The sequence below is a fragment of the Stegodyphus dumicola genome, chromosome 3 (assembly GCF_044657685.1).
Source record: "Stegodyphus dumicola isolate Sdum_Otavi_A_Nest chromosome 3, ASM4465768v1".
In the NCBI taxonomy this organism is placed as follows: Eukaryota; Metazoa; Arthropoda; class Arachnida; order Araneae; family Eresidae; genus Stegodyphus; species Stegodyphus dumicola.
Genome location: NC_140770.1, coordinates 139,954,273 through 139,977,047, shown reverse-complemented (window position 1 = coordinate 139,977,047; position 22,775 = coordinate 139,954,273). Strand labels below are relative to the sequence as shown.

Genomic DNA, 22,775 nt, shown 5'->3' with positions numbered 1-22,775 from the left:
TCCAGCGTCCCACAAGGAAGTATTCTCGGTCCAGTACTATATCTTTTCTACATATCAGATTTTCCTCACCCTGGTTTGGACAATTACTCTCTGTTAGCATGTTATGCCGACGATACGGCGATTGCAATTAAATCCATTCAAGTTAATCATGCAATAGACAAAATGCAAAATTATCTCTATGCCGTAGAAGACTGGTGCAAATTGGCGAGTAAAAATCAATGCTAGCAAGTCACAACTTTTAATTCTTAGCAAAACTAAGAAAAACATTGCTTTTAAAGACCTCTACCTTTTTCAGGAAGCTGTTCCTCTGGTCACAAAGGCCAAATACTTAGGAATTATTTTGAACCAAAGGCTCACATGGTCTAATCACATTAATAGTGTCAAGAGCAAAGCCATGGGCATAATATGCAGATTTCTCCCGGTCATTGGAAAATATTCAAATCTTAGCTTGCGTACCAAAAAAACATATATATACCACTTGCATTCGACCGATACTTTGTTATGCTGCTCCTGCTTGGAACACGGTCACTCAAACTCAACTGCATCAATTACAAGTAGTGCAAAACAAATTTCTGCGCATTATCACACTATCTTATCCGCAATAAACTTTTACACAGAGACTTAAAACTTGAGACGATTCCAGATTACATTAGAAGATCTAATGAAAAATTCTTCAACAAAGCTGTGCAATGTGACTTTGTTAATTACTCCCAAGTCTTTAATTATGAAATTCTCTTCGAAGATAGAAGTGTCAGACCACTTGCAGCTCACACCTTCATGGGAGGAGATGACAACTTTTTCACTTAGATCCTCAATTGTTAGCTATTTATACTTCCAATGCATCTGATTTTGATTGAAGTTCTTCTGTAGCTTCATTGAATAATTGTATTCAAATTGTGTTGTATAGTTGTTTTGTATTGTGTTGTATTTAGCACTACTGATTGATGTTATTTAATTGTATTTGAATTTGTCATTGGAATTATTGCTGTAGTGTATCTTCTCGTATTGTTGTCATTGATTTCCATTGTCTTGGGTCCTCCTTGAAAGCTATGATCGCTCGTCACATTTTGCGAACTTGTCCGATTGGATTGTCTTGCTCCTTTTGGTACTTCTCTTCTTCCCCTTATCTCCGTTTTCTCATCTGAGATTTTCTCCACGTCCGGATTTATTTATGTCAAGTGCCCTTGGGCTTTAATTCTGGAACCGGCAACATTGCTCTTCGCAATAGCTCGGTCAATTATAGAGTCTAAGTCCTTGTTAGATAATGCCATCTGGCCTTGTTTTAAGATCACTTTGGTTTAATAAATATACCTCTGATCCTCATTAAAGCAGGTTCGCTTTTGAAAGGGAGAGTATAAATTAATACTTGCCTTCTGCAAAACAACAAGTAGTGGAGTGTTTTCATAGTCATGGAGCTGACTATACTAGTACACATAAGCAAAATATTGAAAGATTGTGGGTTTCGAAAAATGGAGCAGTAAACACCATGGAACCGCGCGACACCTCATAGATTCGTTTTAGGCGAATTTTGACAGTTTTGTTGCTATTTTAAGCCCCATTAAGAAATTTTGACTGTTGAGATGATCAACTTTTTTTTCATGAATTTGTTTGTCAGAGGATCTTAAAGCTTGATCTCGTACCTATTTAAGTTTTTACTTGCTATATATTTGTCTTCAAACTTCTGCCTGAATGGTTGGCGCAAGTTTGGTGGGATCTCTGTTGACTTTCTAGGTCGACGGGAAAATGTGTAACTACCGTTAGTTTTATTACACACTGTGTGCGCAAGAATTCTTACCCAGCCTTTTTTCCCGCAGCACTTGGTCGTAAACATTACAAAAGTGTTTTAAATGACGCAAAAATTCTCGTTTCGGTATTTTCAAACTTCATGCCAATTTTGTGAAAATACGGCATCTAACTTTTTATACGTTCCCTCCGGACGCTGTACTTAAGTTTGGAAAAACGTTATGCGCCTTATAAAATGTATAATACAAAAAGTTTGACAAAAATTGACAAAGATATTTATTTTCAAAATTTGCCATTAATGACGTCATTTTCGATTTGTATTTAAGGGTCGGTTATTAAAAAATTAGAATAATTCGAAGTTTATTTTTTAACGTCATTCAAAGATATTCTTTTGAGATTTACTAGCAATATGCCGAAAGAATTTTCACACGAGAAATTTATAACTTTTCAAATATGTTATTAGCATTTTCATGAAGTTTTATTACTTTAGAATCATAATCTGGTAATCATGCAAAAAATTTCTTAAACTACAAATATTTTTCATATCTAATTAATGCAAATAATACTACAAGTTGACTACGTGCTACAACTGAAGCCCAACAGTGTTTCTTAGAGCTCAAATTCTGCCAGATTCTGTGAATAAGTTCTCCATTTTGAAAAAAAAAAAAAAAAAAAAAAAAAAAAAAAAACTTTAATTAATACATTTCAAAATAATCTTGTGGTAAAAATGCGCGTCACTTGATGTATTTACAACAGAAACTTTTTAATAATCTAATATTTTATTTTTAGTTGCGTTCAAATGCAAACATTTCTATCTTCCCTTTTTTTTTTTTGCAGTCCCTGAAAACGATGTTCGACTTTACTATCGAATATCTCGGTCAATTTTTTTCCCAAAAGTTTTGTATTTCATTTGCATTTTGAGTGTCAAACGCTTTGTATTTCACTTTTTATAATGAACAGTTTCTCCTGTATATAAGTATGGAGACCTAAGGAGCATATAAAAAATTAGATTTCGTAATTTTTACAAAATTGATTTCTTTATATTTAAAAGTGCTAAAACAAGAATCTTTGCCTCATTAAAAACGTTTCGTAGCTGGAAATATATATCAACGGCTGCGAAATTAAAGGCCAGATAAAGACTTTTTCGGAGAAAGGTGTGTATAGTATCTGCTTTAAAAAATAAAAGAAAAAGAAATTTTTATCTAATAATGTGCAATTTTATGATCTCATTTCAAAGGTAAATTGAATAAAAGAACGTATTTTCGCATGCCGAAGTGTTGTACTCATAGTGTTAGTGTTAACAATGATATAAATACGTTAGATTTGCATACGAAGTAAATAACACCTATATTATTCGATCATCAATTCCATTTTTTAATAATACAGTAGAACTCCAATTATCCGAATCAATTGGGATCGGACAACCATTCGGATAATCAAAAATTCGGATAACTGGATTTTTACCAAAGGAAGAATTTATGTACACTTTAATTAATTACTGTATGTACTGTATGTTGAAAATGGTAGAAAAAAAAACTATTTTTTAAAGAAAAAGACGTTTTAGTTAATTAAAATGAAAAGGCCACACTGTTATATAGCGCATTGCGCAGTATTTACAAGTGCTTAAAATCATTGCTTGCTGAACATCTCGGTCAAAGTAAGCTGTTTGGCTGTCTTCATCCGTTTTCGGGCAGCCAAGTCTCGCATCCGCTTGAGTATGAGAAGTTGCATATGGTCACACTCGGGCTCACGCTTCACCGAATGCTGACCATTGGCGGTCAAGTCGTAAACTATAAAGAAAGAAAAACACGGAGGTGCAAAGGAACCATGGAGGTAGGAAGTTAGACCTGTCTTACCTCCATGCAGTGGAGTAACGAGCATAACTGGCGCCCAGGTCAAAATACCTTTTCGGCGCCCCCCTTTCCCGAAAAAAACATAGTTATATGATGAAAATCTTCTTAGGAGACCATTTGGCGCCCGGGGCATCATACACCCCACCTCCATGGCCTTTATGAAAGGAACAGAGGGGACTACTCGCATCCGAGTTGTGGGAAAATGTGGGGGCATTTAAACATCTTACTTCTGTGCATTCAGTTTCATAGACAGGAAAATATAGAGAAACTGAATGCACTAGGAGACGGTGTCTCACCATTCCTGTAATGTTCGCGCTGGGCCACACTAGCTTCGTGGAGGGAAGGACATTAGCGCGCGTAAACAGAATCATTATTTTGCGAATTGCAGTACATTTCCGTCTTAAATTTTTTCTGAAATTCTGAAAGCGATTCGGATAGTCGGAATTCCGAAAACTGGAATTGAACTGTGTTCCCATAATGCCTTAGACTCCTCGTTATTTTGCTCCTACAACAAGTAAATCTCATGTGATCTTTCTTTGTATAATCTAACAACTGAAATTTTCTTTCAGTTTCGGATTGCCCAAACAACTGGATTGACTGTGGCAACGGACTATGCGTTGCGAACATGTGGGCTTGTGACAATGATAATGATTGCGGGAACATGAAGGATGAAGAAAATTGTGGTGAGTAATAAATTGCTAGACTATTCGAATCAGTAGATGTAAAAAGGTCTAAGACAATTTTTCAAAAGTCAGATTAATGGTGGGAATTATACCAAGGCCTAAGGGGTGAAACGGGAGACTGTAATTCGCAGAAGTTGTTGAAAGGTGCGCATTCACATGACCCGTTTTTACATTGTAGTCAGTACAAACCTTGAACTTTCTTTATAAACACAGCAAAACAATCGTTTTTCAATGGATCCCTTCACATGTAGGTATCGACGGTAATGAAACGGCAGAGTCATTAACCAAGAGAGGGCCACTTGAGCCACAAGACAGCAAACTCCTTTCTCAAGAGTTACCTAAATTGAGAAATTAATGAATACTCTTAAATCTGACCAAAATCAAGAGGCAAATCCTAAGCTAACATCCAAGACATATGGAAAACGTTTTGTCAAAAACCCCGTAAAGAGGCTGTAGCAAACTTCATACTGCAAACAGGCAACGATTACATGGCACGTCATCTTAATTAAATTGGCATCCTTCCATCTAGTATATGCCAACTTGCAATTCTGGCATCATGAATGTAGAGCATCTTCTTACAGTGGGTTAAGAAAAGTATTGGCAATTGGCTGTAATTGATCGCTTTTGCTAACAAAGGAAATACTTGACAATTTTAGCTGGACATAACGAACACAGGAGGTAGTAAACACACAAATCTAATGAAACTTTTAATATGCTTTTTACACAAAATATACAACAAAAACGTAAATTTGCATGTCAAAAAAGTATTGGCATACAGCAAAAATGTTGGAACAAAATTTAATACTTTGTATTCACACCTTTTGCATTTATAACAGCTTTTAATCTATTTCTCATAGAGAAAAACAGTCTTGGTTGTACTATTGGGAATTTTATGCCATTATTGCAAGAGTATAAGCTTAAGTTCATCTTTACACGAATTTCTATGTTTCCTGACTTTTAAGCTCAATTTATACCATAAATTTTCAATTGGATTAATGTCAGGCGATTGAGGCGGTGTCTTTAACTGGCGAGGAACGTTATGGAGTAACCACTCCCGGGTGATATTCGCTGTATGCTTAGGGTCATTTTGTTGTTGTAAAACGAATGATGTTCCTAACCCAAGTGTTTGGGCGCTGAATTTCAAGTTATATGGTGCAATATGTCAATGTACTTAAGTGCTGTCATAATACCATCAAATGATGCACAGGTTACCAACTCCGCTTACTGCCATACAAGCCCACACTATGACGCTCCGTCCACCTTGTTTCACAGTTGGTGTTAAATGTTAGTTTTCTATTTCGATGTTTGGCCCACCAGCGGCCGAGCGGTAAAGTCACTGAATACTGGTAGTTCAATCAGAGGTTCGAATCCCGCGAACGGGCTGGCTGCATGGCTGTTTTCATGGTTTTCCCCATTTGTAACGTGTATACGAGCCAGTTTCCCTTAGAAAGTCCTCCACGAAGGCATCCATTCCCTTAGGCAGATAGCCCTAGTGTGCTTTGCCATAATTAAATACACCATCACACTACCATTTCGATGTTTGACTTTCTCCACACATATTGTCGTCCATCACTCCCAAAAATGTTAAACTTCGATTCGTCAAAGAAAATAACTGTGTTCCAAAACCCGTCTGGTAAATTAACATGAGATTTTGAAAAAATCTAATATCTTTCTCTTGTTTATTTCTGAAATGAAATGTTTCTTTTTAGCTGCCCTTCCATAACTTCCTTCATGTAAAACATTCCGTATACTCTGTACACTAAATGTTTTATGCGAAGTATTAGCAATAGCTTTGGCTAACTGGAGTACACTTATTTTAGAGGTTTTCTTTACTTCTTTGATAATGCCACGCTTTTTCCTTGCAGAAAATATTCGAGGCCATCCACTTCTAATCGTGTTTTTCGTCCATCCTGTCTCTTTGATGTATTTTACAACACTTCAAACAGTAAATAAACATATTTAGTTTGGGTCGTTAATATACGAACTATGGGATTCGTGATAAAATGTTATTAATAAACTGATGTCGTAGAAAAGTTCTGAAATTTGCGATTAAAAGATACTCGCATATTCTTTAGTTAACAAGGGAAAAATACTGCTTATAGAAAATTAAGGCGTAATCAATATCTAAGTATACCAACTAAGTCAGTTAGAGGTAGTATGGAAAAAAGCGAAAATGTATGCCATTGCATTCATGTCATCTTATGTGGCATATGACTTCACAGTTGTTATAATCCTTTAGTCAAGTAACGCCGCCATTTTCGTATGCATTATTTTATTTATTTATTTATTTATTTATTTTTTTTTTGCTGTATTCCGAATTCCAGAGGTTTTTTTAATAAATAAATACATCATGATATGTTTGCTTTAAACATTTCGAAAATATGAGTTGTGGAATTTATCAGGAATAGAAAAAGCTGCAGTTAAATTTTTGCAAGAATACAGAATTTTGTTGAAACTTTTCTAAAGGGAACAATGAGGAAATGCATTTCCTCGATAGCCGCTGTGCCGACGATTGCACGAAACCGAGTTTGGGCAATTCTCTGATTTTTTTTTTTTTTTAAGCTAAAACAAATTGTTGTGTACTTAAGAGAAGAATAAAGAAGAAAAAATGCAAGAGGATTTGAAGCAGAATATAGGTGTTTTATTTTTAATTTATAACGTAATGCTTATTTAATAATTCAACTTTGTATTTTAAGTTGCTAAAGTATGCTTTATTTTCATATGTTGATAACGTTTACAGACATATGAAAAATATCCACAGCTTGGGAAGCTTTCTAAAAAGGTGCTCAAACCAGCAACTTATCCGATAAGTAACTTTCATTTTTTCATCTCTAAAAAATCTCCAAATTGCGCCAAGGTGTGTGTACTAATACGTCAGATAATAATAAAAAGCCTTAGGATTAAATTCCTATACACTGTTTGAAATAGTATATTTATTAATTTTTCTATTTTTGATAAAAATAAATTTTTCTCAATTAAAATGTTCAAAATTTGTAATTTACGTTTTTTTATATATTACATTGAAACTGTTTATTATTTTTAATGCACTACAAATAAATATTTCATTTAAAAATATTTAATTGTCTAATGATTAGCTTATATTATCCTACAAAGAAATATTTCATTTAGGGCTACTACATATGAGCCTATGAGGTGCACACACTTAAAGTTAGAACTCGGGCGTCTACTAGAAATAAATAAATAAATAAAACAAATAAAATAAATAAATAAATAAATAAAATTAATTAATTAAAAAAGGGGGGCATTTGGTTTAAGCCATGATCTCTATTCTGCAAGCTGATGAATGGGTTCCACAATTAACTTAGCGGAAACTACTAAAGGACTCTTTTTTTTTTTTTTTTTTTTTCCCCCCCCTCACGAAGCGGATTTTGAAATGGATTCAGAAGAGACTTTTTTCGTATGTATGCATGTACCTCGCATAACTAAAAAATCAGCAGCCTCAGAAAGTTAAAATTTTGTATATAGGACTGCTATAACATGTAGATGTACACCTTCCTTTTTGGTTGCAATCGGCCGCATGAAAAATATATAAATAAATGTATATGAAGGGTGTACCTTAAATGTTGCGACGAACTTCTAGGGCACATCATAAGGATTAAGAATGGCAAAGAAACCTATACCCGGAAATCTCAGGGGTAAGTGGTAGCAGAAGTAGAACATGGGAAAAGAAACAAGAATGATTAATCAAAACATTTATTGGACATGAATACAAATGGTGTACAACAGCTTGAATGTTACAACAGATGCTCGAAATTTGCTCTATCAGACTCCAAACATGCCTGACAGCAACGGACCATTTGAATGACGCGAATTATTTGATCTTTCTGGAGCAGGTTCTTCCCGATTTGCTTGACGATGTTCCACCTTTGAGGTGCAACATGTGATTCGAACATGATGGAGCCCCTGCTCATTTTGGACTGGATGTTCGAAGCCATTTGAACAGATCATTCCCGCATAGATAGATTGGGCGTGGTGAACCAGTTCCCTGACCCTCACGCTCACTGGATTTATGGAGCTTTGATTACTTTTTATGGGAAGCCATCAAAAGTGTCGTGTATCACGATCCTGTTGTGTCTGAAATGGATCTCGTGGCAAGACTTGCCTGCGCAACTGCTACAATCAAAGAAACTCCCGGTGTGTTTGAACATGTCCGGCAGTAAATGGTCTGTCGGTGTCGGGCATGTTTGGCGTCTGAAGGTGCAAACTTCGAGCATCCGTTATAACATTCAAGCTGTCGTACACCATTTGTATTCATGTCCAATAAATGTTTCAAATTAATCACTCTTGTTTCTTTTCCCATCTTCTACCTCTGCTACCACCTACCCCTGACATTTCCGGGCATGGGTTCCTATGCAATTCTTAATCCGTATGATATGCCCTACCTCCCATAGAAAGCTTGTCTCAACATTTACGGTACATTCTGTATATATGCTCACTCTGTTACACAGCTCAGTGAGCTAACTTGTTTTATTCTTATATGTTGGTAAATTGAACATTTTTTGCTTTAAAGGTGATTGAATTATATTTTTCATGTGTTCCAGTTAAGGTTTTTATGTCTTTGGTTAATCTGCATGCAATGCATGTAAAATTATCAACAATTTAAAAGTTATTTAAGTTCTACTAAGGGCGCAGCCATTTGTTTACATTTGAAATTTAGTAGCATAGTAAATTATGTCAATTTCTGCACCAACTTCAGTATGCATTTACCAAGTGGGGCCAAAAGTTCTGAGCACCGAAAATTTAAACTCTAATTTTAATTGTAAAAAATTTTTTTCACTGTTTTTAATTCCATTTGGTGTTTTAGGGTTTTTTTTTTTTTTTTTTTTTGTATTTTACAGTGTTTAATGAAGCTGCTTTACATTTTTATATTTTTTTTTCTTGTCGCGAAGTGAGAACGGAATTCATTGAAGGAGAAATATATCTCTAAATGAAATTCGGGGAAATAAGTTTAAATGAAATGTAGGAAAAAATAAGCATAATTTAATAGGCCGTACAAGGAAGTCACGTGCTGTCCACACCAGATTTTTTTTTACTCGCTTTACAACAGCAGATTTCACTGGTGGCATAGCAGACAGGACGCTGAACAACTGGAATTAATTCCGGTTTCCGGTCAGTACGCTGGCTGCAGGAGATTTTTATGGTTTACCCAATGTGTAGCATGATTATTAACCCGTTGTTCTGCCCCAAAGGCAATCATTCTTTTAAATAGATGACTACTGAGTGGTCTGCCGTAATGAACTTTTAGTACACCAATAACCGTAGCGAGATCATTGATATTACATATGACAACTTCACAAATGCATTTATCGTAATATACAAAAATGATCTTGTACAAAAATTATCTTATCTTTTATTATCAAAATTTAAAGTTAAAAAAAAAAAAAAAAAAAACTTATGTGTCCTTTGTGCTCAACATCAGCCCATTACTGCTCAACATCAGCCCTTTAATAATATATTAATGAAAATATTTTAGAAACTAAGTATTTATTATATTCAGAAACACGAAGTCTGGGAAATAATAATAGTACATCCGGATCCTTTTCATAATAGAATAACCCAGGCCTTACGAAAATGTCTTGCAAAATTGTATAAAAGTTCCAGAGTTAAATCTCTTTCTGTCCTTTAGAATAATGGCTCCATTTTCTGTAAACGTTCTGTTAACATTTATAAAATTCTACACAATTTTAGATATTTCTTCCATAGAGTTACGTGGGAATATTCTATAGAGATTTATGCAGATATTCGATAAAAATCTGAGCAGTTGTCAAAAGTTCGTACTTATAAAATCTTACATAATTTGCACAGAATCAACTAACATAATTCTAATGAAAATATCGTATTTAGTTTATAGAAAATTGGGCATAATTCTAAGAATTTTGAACAAGCTTCCTAGCTTTTTCTATAAAAGATTCTATAGAAACTTTTGAGTATTCTAAAAGCATTATTACATCAATACATTTTTGTTTAGGATTAAAAAGAATGAATTAAATTTAAATTTATTAACCTAAATTTTGAAATAATCTTTGACATGGAGGGGAAAAGGAATAAAATCTTTGAAACATCTGTGATTTTTCTCCTTAATAAAAAAATTGAGTATCTTTTCGATTAAAAAACCATTTTAAATAAAAATACGTTTTAAATGATAAATAAATGTAATTAAAATTAAGAAACGATTTCTCTTGACACGTTGACTGGCAAGCCGAATTTGTAAGAAAATGTCCCTTAAGCCGCGACCGCTGCTATACCATGCTTCAATTGCTTCCGATAGTAGGAGTTTAGAACGTCTAAAACAAAACATTTTGGGACATGCATTCAGTTTAAAACTTTTCTCAAGAACGAAGTATCTAAGAAAAGGTATGATATTCGAAAATTCTTTTTTTTTTTTTCCAAATATTTTTTCTGTACTAACAAGTGGTTGAAATATTTTTGTGGTAAAATTGTTGCCCCAGCTTTTTGCAATGTCTAAAAGAGAAATGAGCTAGTAATATTTTAAGTGAATCATATATAGCAGTGAAGAAGAAGTTGCGAGGCTTAAAAAAATTCGAAAAGTAGCGATGAGGAAGAGTCGAGATTTTTCAGAAACATAATTATAAACAAAATTTTAGATCTTCAGATTTTGATTTGAATACTGACAAATGCAGTGATGATAAATGTGATGCAGATACAGGAATTGGTTGTTTAGGAGGAAAGAAAAGTTAATACCAATCAAAGCACAATTCTGTTTAGTAAGCGAATGATTTTAGCTGCCGGCAATAATCATTTTCTTTTCTTTCCTTCAACAATCATTTTCTCAAATGCCTACTGTACCTCATAAGTACTCAAATAACTATCTCTTGAATACGGATGACGTGGCCTGATCACAATTTTTGTCGACACCGACACCCGAATACGAGTGACGCGTCAGTCAAAGTGTTAAACAGAAAACTACAGTAGAATCCCAAAAATTCGACTCCTAATTACTCCGACGTTCCACATAACTCGACGACTACACTGTTTTTTTAATCCTTACATGATTTCTACTAGTCAAGCAGACATCGAAATAATACGGTGGTTTAGAAATAATTATATTTACAATTTCTAACATCGCCTGTATAGCATAAACAGTACAAGTGCATTTGAACGACAGCATTATTGTAGATACTGTACATATTTATGCTGTAGATACTGTACATATTATTATTTATATTTATGAAAATCCACGTTTTCTGTTTTGTTCAAAGATTTGTTACAGTTGTCTGATTTTGCAATTTTCATCTCTTTTCCATTGTGACAGTGTTTCTTGGAAGCTGTGTAAGGAACTAAGTGATAGAGTTTGATCTATTCATGGATATTTTAATCTACCGTATTCATTCTCTCAATAACAAAATGGCGGAAGAAAGTCGGGTAGCCACTGTCGTTTACCACTCACATTCTTTTCTGTTTCTAGCCATTAGCAAGCTTAATTGAAGAGTTATGGCTGTACTCTGTTATAAAGCTAAACTTTCAGTTCATTCTTAGTAGTATTTATTAGTTTATATACGGTTTTACTAGTGTTGTTTTACCTTTGCAAATGAAAATGTCGAATGAGAAGAAAATGAAACAAATTAACATTAAGAGGGAAAGGAAACTGGTCCCCTTAAGAGAACTGGGGAAAGTATTAATAAAATGACCACGGATTTAGGTATAGGATGAAATAAGGAGCTGCGAATAATCCATTCTTTCTTCCGGTAACCTTGGCATTTTTGGTAATTTGTTATTCTTTCTGTCTACATTTTGTCGAGTTTGCGGGTCTCTACTATATTGCTCAGTTCAAAACTGCGTACTTTATAAAATACCCTATACTTTCCTAACGCGAAGAAAACTTATACCTCGAAATAGAAAAGTCAAAAAAAGTGTTTTTAACAGTAAAATCTCTTTCCAGTTCTGGAGATTTTACTCTGAATACGGTTTTAAACTTTTCATACTCTGTAGGATTATGATATATTAACGAAAGACTTTCCTTTAAATTTCCTTTTTTTCGCATTTCTCTCTCAACAAAACATAATGAAACAAAAAAAAATTGTATTAAAGAACTTTGCAATTAGAAGGAAAATGCAGTAAATTTGTAACAATTTACCATTTATTTTTCTTTTACAACATTCCATTCAGTACACAGTTTGCTGAATACATAACGTATGAGGGTAGTGGATCAAACTTTTTGGAATATAATTTTGATACTCATGAATTTAACATTCGATTGCATGCATGTAAGGGGCAAATTTTTGAATGCTTTTAAAATTACAGTTTAGCATTTACTTTTGGAACATCAAATTTTCTCCATTTCTTTTCATTGGTTTAGAAGGTGAAGATGTCCACGTGAAGTGTTTAGCTAATCAGTTCAAGTGCGATGATCACTGCATTCCTGAAGTTTGGCTTTGTGACGGGCAACCCGACTGCTTAGACGAGACAGATGAAAGAAACTGTGGTATGATGATATTGTTATATTACCAATTTAAGCATTTTTCATGACTGTAAGTAACCGCAAATAGTCTGAAAAATAAGTTTATAACTTTTTTTGTTTGTGGACCTCTGAGTTCTGAATTTTTAAATATGTGCACCTCCGTATACTTGTACGCAATATTCCTAAATATTCATCTGCAGAATGTCAAAAGCTGATAATAAAATAGTTAAACAATTAGATTAAATACCTATTTTTAGGTTATCAAAATGTAATAATTAAGCAATTAAAATGTTATAAAAAATATGAAAATTACAAGTTTCGAAAATTTTGATTGATAAAACATACAGAAACGCTTAAAAAGATTATTTCAAATAACATATACAAATTTGTTCCTGAAATTATTAAAATAGTATTCTATTAAATAGGTAGGCCATACTAATGAGATCCTATTGGCTGATACTTTATTTCATATGCTTACGAATTTTGTATACATATTAATAATTTTAGCGAAATTATACGTAAATTTTTAATTTCTCTTATATAATGTAACATAAAATGCTTAAGAAAGCGTACCTTTGCCAGAAAAATAAGATTACAAAGGTTCTTCGCACATTTTTTAGAAGATTTTCCTTGTAATTACAGATATATTTTATCTAAAATTTTTATGTTTTGAATCTTCTATTTGATAACCCTTAATCTTCGCCATCTCCGTACACCGTAATTTGCAGGACAATTAAGTCTTTTGTAGTATCGGAAGAAGTATTTTATCCCATTGCACTCGAACAGCTTTTGAAAGTCAAAAGGAGGTTTAGACAACCCGCTTTTTAAAAGTCCAAAAGCGCAAAAATACATCGGTGATAGATCAGGTGATTAAGTAAAAATATGAGTGAAAGGTATGGCTTTGATACCCGTTTTTTGTTCTATTTTTCCCAGGAAACTAACAGTGGGTTTTAACGTGTAGTTTTTGCCTTGCCTTGATGCAGTTCTACTGATTAAACACATTTAGAGAGAATCAATTTCATATTTGAAAACCGGGTATGAAATATGTTTTTGATAATATGTGAAGTTGATTTTAACATTTTTTTCTCCACTCTTTATTTTTAATTTGCCCTTGTACGAAAAACCTTCAACAATCATAAATCCCTTAGAAAAATTTTCTTTAGATTCCTTGAACCATGTTTTAAGATTCTTTTTCTCTTCTTGGATGATAATAAATGTATCTCTTTTAATTGCAGTCATTTAAGTACATTCAAGATTCGTCTATTGTGACAACATTTCTTCATTTTTATCTGGATAAATGTTTCTCATAAAAGAATTCTATAGCGCGTTCTCCGTTTGGCAGTATGTCGTGGAAAAAGACTATGCCCATCATGTTTGTTCGCCTTTTTAAGATTCAAACTGTTATTAATCGCTTTATTAATAGTTAACACTTAGAATTTTAATGATTTTGCAACTGTCCTTTTACCTGGCGGATTTTCCTTTAACAGTTAAGATCTTATTCTTGCAACATTCGAAACATTCCGTTTTTTTCCTTGGATATGTATTTGGAGTAATTTTTCCATTTGAAGCTAAATTTGGACGTTTTTCCCCTTATTGTTGACAACATTACCTATCTCCAGGCATTGAAAAACCATGTCTTTCACAACGTTTTTTAATAACTAGATAGAATAATTTTCGTCGGAAAGAAGACAAACATAACCATCCATCCATTGCTTCTTTAAAAGCGAAATTTTGCGTGAAAACAAAGCTGTCAAGCACCAGGCGATAAATTATACTTTCAAAAATATGGTTGCAGTTAAAAAAATTCCAAATCGATTTTTTTTTACGGCTATGCAAAATCATCGAAAAAAAATGTGGTAAAAACCTTAGTACACGGGCAAGTCAATTTAACATTGATGTAAATGGCCATCTCGCTTAATTGGCGGTGGATATAGCGACTCATTTTTATCGTCAATTGCTTAAAGGCGTCAAACTTAGCTCCCATTTGGAGATATTTTGGTCTAGTCCAGGTATAACTATAGTTGGTAATGTAGCTGAATAATTGTAATTGAGTCCTGTATGTAACTGTACCGCTCTTTCCCTTATATGTAACTTTAACTATTTATGCCTTCCAGTAATTCAGAGAAATGAAAAGTATTAGTCATTTATCGTTGGCTAGCGAAAAACCCGAGTTCGAAGAGAACAACAGTTTTAGTACAGAGTTAGATAGATCTCAATGCGAGCTTCGCTCTTTAAATTCGCTTTGCATTGCATTCTGTTTAGCGTTCTTAATAGAGTGATAATTACTGATTGTACTCTGTCATACAGAGAAGTACTTTTGTAGAAAGTTCTAGAACTGTAAAGTGTTTCTTTTATAAAAATAATATCATCGGTTTTGTGTGCACTCAATCCATTACGAATCCGTACGCGAGCAGCAGTTTTTGATGTCAACAATGGGGCTGAATGCCAGTGACAAGAGCGATTGAGGAGCAACTAAGAGAGACTGCTAGCAGTCGTTGTTGCATTTAAAGAAGAAATGAAATCGGACCAAGAATCTATTAATGAAGAGATTCAAGAAAAGATGGGAGAGGCCGTCAAATCAGTTTCAGAAAATCTCCAAGAACATCAAGAAGAAATGAAAAAAGATATAAAAAACAAATAATTGAAAACAAATGCTATGATAACAAATTCCATGATAGAAAACTAATTCGAGGCTAGGGAATACAGATTAGACACTGTTGAAAATAAAGTTTGAGAAACTGAAGAACTAGTTTCGGCTGCCCAAACTAAAAAAACGGAGAAAGAGTTCCTGTTATCAAACAACAAACTGATGACACAGTCTGTCGCCGTCGCCAAGGAAGTTAATTAAAAAAATCTGATGTGTACACCACATGACTTCCTTGTACGGAATATTAAATTATACGCATTTTTCTTGCATTTCATTTAAACTTATTGGATTGAATTAAATCTACTTCGCCGACAGCGCATAAACCACAATAGAATAAATGCATTCTTTAAAATTCACTCTAGTATTTGTTTACCATAGCGACACTCTGGCGCTAGATTCACTTAAAAATTATTACTGTAACTAAATTTGTATTACTCTCAGTTTGCGCGCAGTGCTTCAGTACAAATTTAGAATTTTCGGAAAATACAGTTAGTTTTTTCTTTATAAAACAAATTATTATTCACTATTAAGTAAAATAAATCAAGAAAGGTAATCATCTATGTATAAAGATGACACACTGAAAATTTCATATATCTATGACAAAAACAATTTGACTTATTAAAACTCGAAAATCAGCTAAAATTCTCACTTTTTGTGTAGCGCAAAAATGATGACTCCCTTCAGTATTATATTTCGTTCATATTATAACTCATAATGCACAAAATTTATATCATTTAAAGAATAGAATTATCTAATCGTTGCCACATGTTCTATTCAAATACTATAATAAAGCTAGAATAATGTATAAAAGAAATTAAGCAAACAAAACAAAAGAGAAACAGTTTTTCACAGACGATTGAGTATTTCTCATTTAATTAATACAGTTCTCCCTTCGCAAGAAGGCAAAAATACATAAAACTCAAAATATATATAGTAAAAATTACGAAGTAAATCTCAAACACTTATTTCCTCGAAAAAATTCCAGAAAGAATTAAGCATGATTTAATTGGCAATAATAAATGAATGCGTTATCTTTGTTGTTACGAAGCTAAGTTTCTCTAGATTGGCAACAAATCCACTAGTCTCCTGTTTCAAATGTAAACATCAATTGCCGCCATTAAAAACAGGCTTAGCGACAATTAAACAACTTTAAAATTGCTGATAATTCTAAAAATATTGCACACAGATTTACTAAAGGCATAAAATCCTTAACTGGAAGATAAAAACAACATAATTCAACCATTTTTAAAGCAAAAAATGTACATTTTACAAACATATAAGAGTAAAGAAACTGAGATCACTGAGCCGGGTTAACAAAGTGGATATATATATAAGTATATAGAGTGGATATATGTTATTTATATACGTTTGGTGCGGCCGATTGCAACCAAAATACGAAGTGCACATCTACATGTTATAGCAGTCCTATATACAAAATTTCAACGTTCTGAGGCTACTTGTTTTTGAGTTATGCGAGATACGTACGTACGTACGCACGTACGTTCGTACAGAAGCCACGAAAAATTCTCTTCAGAATTAATTTTAAAGCAGCTTTATAATTTTTTTGAAGGAAAAGAGTATTTTATTCTGTCCTTGCGTACAGATATCACGCAAAAACATCGTTAAATTGCTTTCGATAGCGGTCAAAATGGATATTTTCGTTGAAATATGCTGCTTGAAACTTTTCGCGATTACAATACTTCCTTTTTACTTGGTACAAGGAAGTAAAAAATCTATAATGACAGCTGGTCACAACTCTACCGCCTTTAAATTTGAACATATGTCGTCCCAACCCATTCTAAAACTATCTGCATATGATGGAAAAACCTCTTGAAAAGTGTACAAGATGTATTTGCATAGTTACAAACGCAAATGGATGGGATTCGGAAGCTAAAGCCTGCCACTTTGCCGCTCCTCTGAGAGCAAACACAGCGGATATTCAAACTCTTCCCGAAAACCAGAGGACAGATTTCGAAGCTTTGGCCGGCGCATTGGAGCTGCGCTTTGGCGAGAAGTGTTTAAGACTATAGCAGGCTTCAGTTAAAATCTTGCCAACAGAAGCTCGCGAAAATACTCAAGGAGCTCGCCACGGATGTTAAAAGGCTGTCTTGTCTCGCGTTTTCAGATTGCCCATCAGAAACAAGGGAAATCCTATCCGTCCAATATTTCATTAATGGCATCCGATATACAATTTCATTGATGATTCCGATATACAAAAATTCCTGCAAATGGCGGATGTCAAGGATCTAAAAAGCGCATTTAGCAAATCAATGCCCTTGAGGCCGAATAGGAGTAACGACAAATTGATCATAAAGTGTTGGAACTGTACTAAGGTGGTGAAGGCCATGTTCGAAGGAACTGTAGAATATTCCAAAGCACAGAAGTTAAGATCGTTCCCTGACATGAAGGCAATAAACAAATTAGCGGCCATCTCACAGAGCGCAGGTTGCCAGATAATAAGAAGCCCCGAGTTCCTTACAACATGGCCATAGATACAGGAACTAATACTACCATCATCCGAAAATTTTGGTTCAACAATTGGAAGGTGAAATCATCTGCGTGCCTCTCTGGAATTTTCCTTCAGATTGTGTACGGTGATAAAATCGATCTATGGAAAGTTAAATGTTAACATCACGTTTAAAAAGGCCGTTTACCATCACAAGAGCTTATGCGGCAAATATTACAGACCCTTGCATAGCCGGACTATACTTTTTCAGAAAATACTGTTTTTCTATATTTTTCTATTTTCCACTATTTTAAGAAAGTATTGATAAATGTTTATTAAGTTAAATCCAAAATTTAGTTAGAAATGATTTTTCATTTTGCTAAGGAAAAAAAAAATCTCGCTTGTCAGCTGACTTCAGATAGGGTATTCTCATTGCATGCAGTTTGTTTAAGGTGATATTTTATTTTCAGAAGACCAGGAGTACCTACGCCACGTTTTCTTATTTGTACAAAAATGAAGCATAATATCAGTCATTCTGGAGGGGGATGTTATATAGTTTCAAATTTTAAAAAATAAGCAAACTGAATATTATATCTATTCTTCTGGCTTTGTGTTCTTTTTGAAATTATTGTGTTCTTTTTATGACAACCATCAAATTAAAGTTATTTTTTATAGAACGATCACCTAAATTTCCTCTCCTCGTCTTATTGCCACAACTTTATTAGAACATGTGCCGCACTATTGTATATGATAATTAATCTTCGTATTCAAAATATAGTAAAGTTTGCCATGGTGACTATCTCCCGAAGATGACCAGTTCTGAAACTGATAACTATTTATGAAAACATAAATTAAACTAGTACTGAATTTCATTTCTCTAAGCCGATTGATTCTGGTATAAGGTATTTCTCCCGCTTTCCTAGTGTGCCTTCGTGGTGTAGTGGTTCTGCACGCTGGGTCGGTATTCCGGAGGTCCGTGGTTTGATTCCCGGAGAAGGCGATGCTCATTTTTCATTTCTCCTGCTCCTAAAAAAATACTTAATGTGTCTACACCACTAATCATAGCATGTCGTCTTAGACAGGATTATAATTTTCCTTCATAAGTAGGCCCATCGATAAAATCATCTCACGGTTTATAACAAGAACTGTAAGTACACTATTTGAATTTACTCCAATAATGCATTTTAATTGGTAGTATAATTAGTTAAAAAAGGTATATTGTGCATTCGCAGTATGACACTTGTCAAGAAAAAGGGACATTTTTTTTTTTTTTTTTTTTTTTTTTTTTTTTTTGACATTTCCAAATGCTCTTAAAATATGTTCCTCTATTTCACCTTTTGCACAAGGTGTCCCAGAATTCACTCAAGAGTAGAATTTTGTACTATTTATGCAATAAAGTGTTGCCGACGAAACAAAGACAGAGGAACAGCTGACATTTCAGGGTTATTAAAACTGAGTGCTACACTAAAGAACAATGCGTTTTTATTGGTGAGCAATATTTAAAAAAAATATTGAAGGTCTGACAACTACAGCTTACTGAATATAGCTGGAATTGTGATTTAACTTCATTAATTGAGGAGAGATTATCTAAAAAAATTAGGGAGACGAGATCAATTAGTAATCTTAAACACTTTGACAGTCGTTCAACAGAAAACATTGAAGGAGTTTATGAGAGTGTTACTGAAAGTCCAGGACTATAAATTTGGCAACGTGGTCAAGAATTGGACATTTCGAGAAACTCTCTACAGCGTATTCTTACGAAAGATTTGCACCTTCATGCTTGCAAACTTTAATTGACTTCAGAACGGAAGCCTACTGACCCGCAAAGCGAAGAGCTTTTGTTGAGTAGATTATGGAACAGGAAGTGGATGTTGAATTTTTGAACAAAATCATCTTCAGCAATGAGGCTGATTTTCATCTTGAGGGTGTGTTTAATCGACAAAATTGCCACATTTGGAGTACAGAAAATTCACAAGTGATTGTGGAGAAACAAATGCATTCACAACGTTCACTGATTGGTGTGGATTTTAGGCTGGAGGCATCATCCGACCATTCTTCTTCAAAAATGCGACTGATCAAGCTCCCTATGGCGAATTGAAATTTCAGTCTTTTGTGCGTAAATTGCAAGATATGGATGTTGACGGCATATGGTTTCAACAAGGCGCTGTCACATGCCATACTGCTGAACTATTCAATGACTCCATGAGTTATTTCCTGGTTGTGCAATTGCCTATTTTAGATATCAGAATTGGGCCCCCAGATCATGCGATTTAACGTCGCTGGACGTTTTTCTTCGGGGGGGGGGGGTTTGAAGTCTAAAACTTATGCCAACAAGTCCACGACACCCACACCTTGAAAGAGGAAAGGGAGGAAAATTTCAACAAAACAGTGCGTACGTGCCAGCAAAACCATGGAGGCCATTTAGTTGATATGCTATTTCATACATAATGATATACTGTATACGTTATGAACCAATAAAAAAGTTTACAATTTTTAATTATAAACTTGTATTTTCTATCATAATTACTGCTTGCGTGAATTTTGGGACCCCCCGTTAAAATTTCTCACCTTAGTATAGTCATCACTCGTCACAACGTCAAATATCTGATGAAGTGAGTAATAAATATATTATTTGCCGATTTAGCTGAGTGATTGTTAATGCACTGAATTCCATGGCTGTTTAATATGTTAGGTTCCTTAAAAATATATTGAAGTATCTTGAAAATAGCATGGGGATTCTCCTATCATCCCTTAGCAAGGACTGCGTGAATTTTTCCTGCAACCTTTTTCTAGATAAACATTGAATGATTTGTCTTAATTATTGAAACAATTAATTTGGAGGTCTGATAGAGTTGTTTCACGTCGAATCTGTGGATTGCTGCTTAGAAAATTTAGACTAAAGAAAATTTTCTGTCGTTTCAAATTTTGTTCCTGTTGTAGTTTCAGATTTAAAATAAAAGATTTTAATTACTGCTTTCTTCTGAATAGAAGCTGTCGTAAGATGTAATGGTCACCAATGTCGAGACCTTCATTGCATACCTTTGCAATGGACATGCGATGGAGTACGAGACTGCCGTGATGGTTCTGACGAAGAATTTTGTTCTCAACGTGAGTACCGGGACTCTCTGTAACAATATTCGCCTTAATTAAGTGTAAATTTTCTAGTTGAAGAATTGGTGTAATGAAGATTTTCCACGTTTAATCGTTAATTTTTGGACTGTATAAGTATTACTGATGACTTTCCATGGTATCTGGCTATTTTCTTTTAAGTAACAAAATCAACATGCGTACAATAACCAAGACTATCAAACATATTCTTTAGGTCAATATTTCTCAACCATTGTAAAATACTTTTCAATTTTCAGGAAGCACTTACATAAAGATTGTTCTTATTGCAGATCGTAGTATTTTAGATGGATTCATTAAACTTACGCCCGTTAATCCAAAATAACGGTAAATGCCTCTTTTCAGTAAGAAATAGTTTTAGCAGATTAATTTATTTTTGTGGAATTTAAAAGCTCATAACTGGGTTGAATCGTTCTCTCTGTGGAAGATATTATATGATTTGTGGGTAATATATATTACGTAATACAGTGTAAGGTATTTTCTCCCTCCTTTCTGCATGCCTTTGTGATGTAACGTAGCACACTCTGCTCGAGAGATCCAGGTTAGAGTTCCGGTGAGGGTATTGCTCCTTTTTTACGTCTCCTGCTTTCAAAAAAAAAAAAAAAAAAAAAAAAAAAGTCTGAAAGGTTTCGGATTTTTAATTACGTCCAAAGGGGCGTTTATTAACGTTTTGTTTGTTATCTTTATTTATTAAATATCACGTCCTTTGCACTTAAACCATAAAATTCAGTTCAATAGCAATATCGCAAAATAATTTTAAAATGAGCCTATCTTTAGAACTTCAGATACACAATTCCGTGCGCTGGAGATAAAAAGGTTTTTTCCCCCGTAGAGTGTTGCCATTGCTCGCTTTGAAATCCTTGAGTTTGTTAATCAAAAATTCGTTAAAATTTTACAAAATATGAAATCGATAATAAAACAAATTTCAAATTTGGTCTTTAACATGCCCATATTCGTAGGAGGATTACGTCATTCAAAATTCGATGGCTCTATGTACCGTGTTGTTTTTTATCATAATACGAGAAATATACATATATTTATGCAAATTTTTCATTATTTAATTTCTTCAAATATAATGCAGGACTAACATTTGGTGGCAACAGTTTGAAAAGTGAAGCGGACATTTATAATGATTCAACGCAAAATCGCAAAACGAAAACAATAGTCCTTCAGAGACAAAAGCTCCTTTGGACTAAAAAAAAAACTGATGACTACAACAGATGGGGGGAAACTTTGAATTATATTTCAATTTTATTTTTAAAAGAACCTTGTCTACATAGACTTAAAAACTTACCAAGTATTTGTACCAAATGATACTAAAAAAGTAAGGATTAAAGAGTACAGTTTTTTTTTTTTTTTTTTTTTTTTTTTTTTTTTTTGCTTGAAACAAAAACTAACATTTTAACAAATTTTTCTTGAAAATAAATATATTAATAAGCTTACCAGAGCTTTTTTGAAATCGAACTTTTCTTTTATGAATAAATTAGATTTTTATTTCATAAACTAATGAATTACTATTTTCTATTAATTTCATAAAGAAATCTTTGTTCGTCCCTTATCTGAGAGACAAGCCCTGATTCTTTTATTTCATTTTTGTTTTTGTAAGTTTAAAATAATTATTTTGTTAAATTGCAATAAAAGTTTAATTCATTTAAACTCTTGTAAATTAATTTGTATAATTTTCATGTTAGCTTCACTTTTGTATGACTGGAGGTAAAAGCAGTAAGTTGTTAATTTACGGTGATGTACGTCTTTTACAAATATATGGCAGAAGTATTAAAAATTTTATGTCTTCCTTTCTCAAGCAGAATTTAAAAACTGACCTGTAACAAGCTGG

At 33.6% G+C, this 22,775-nt stretch overlaps 1 protein-coding gene across 4 annotated transcripts in view; it reads left to right on the top strand.

Moving 5' to 3' along the window:
* The window catches only part of LOC118188187 (vitellogenin receptor-like), a 139,836-nt gene that overhangs the window by 11,856 nt on the left and 105,205 nt on the right, over positions 1 to 22,775 (top strand). For 3 of the 4 annotated variants that reach the window (XM_085813369.1, XM_085813366.1, XM_085813368.1), the window contains exons 2-4: positions 4,166 to 4,279; positions 12,618 to 12,743; positions 20,801 to 20,920. In XM_085813369.1, coding sequence (XP_085669495.1) covers positions 4,166 to 4,279; positions 12,618 to 12,743; positions 20,801 to 20,920 — 360 coding nt within the window. The remainder of the gene's footprint in view (positions 1 to 4,165; positions 4,280 to 12,617; positions 12,744 to 20,800; positions 20,921 to 22,775) is intronic. The other variant, XM_085813367.1, reaches the window with a different exon arrangement.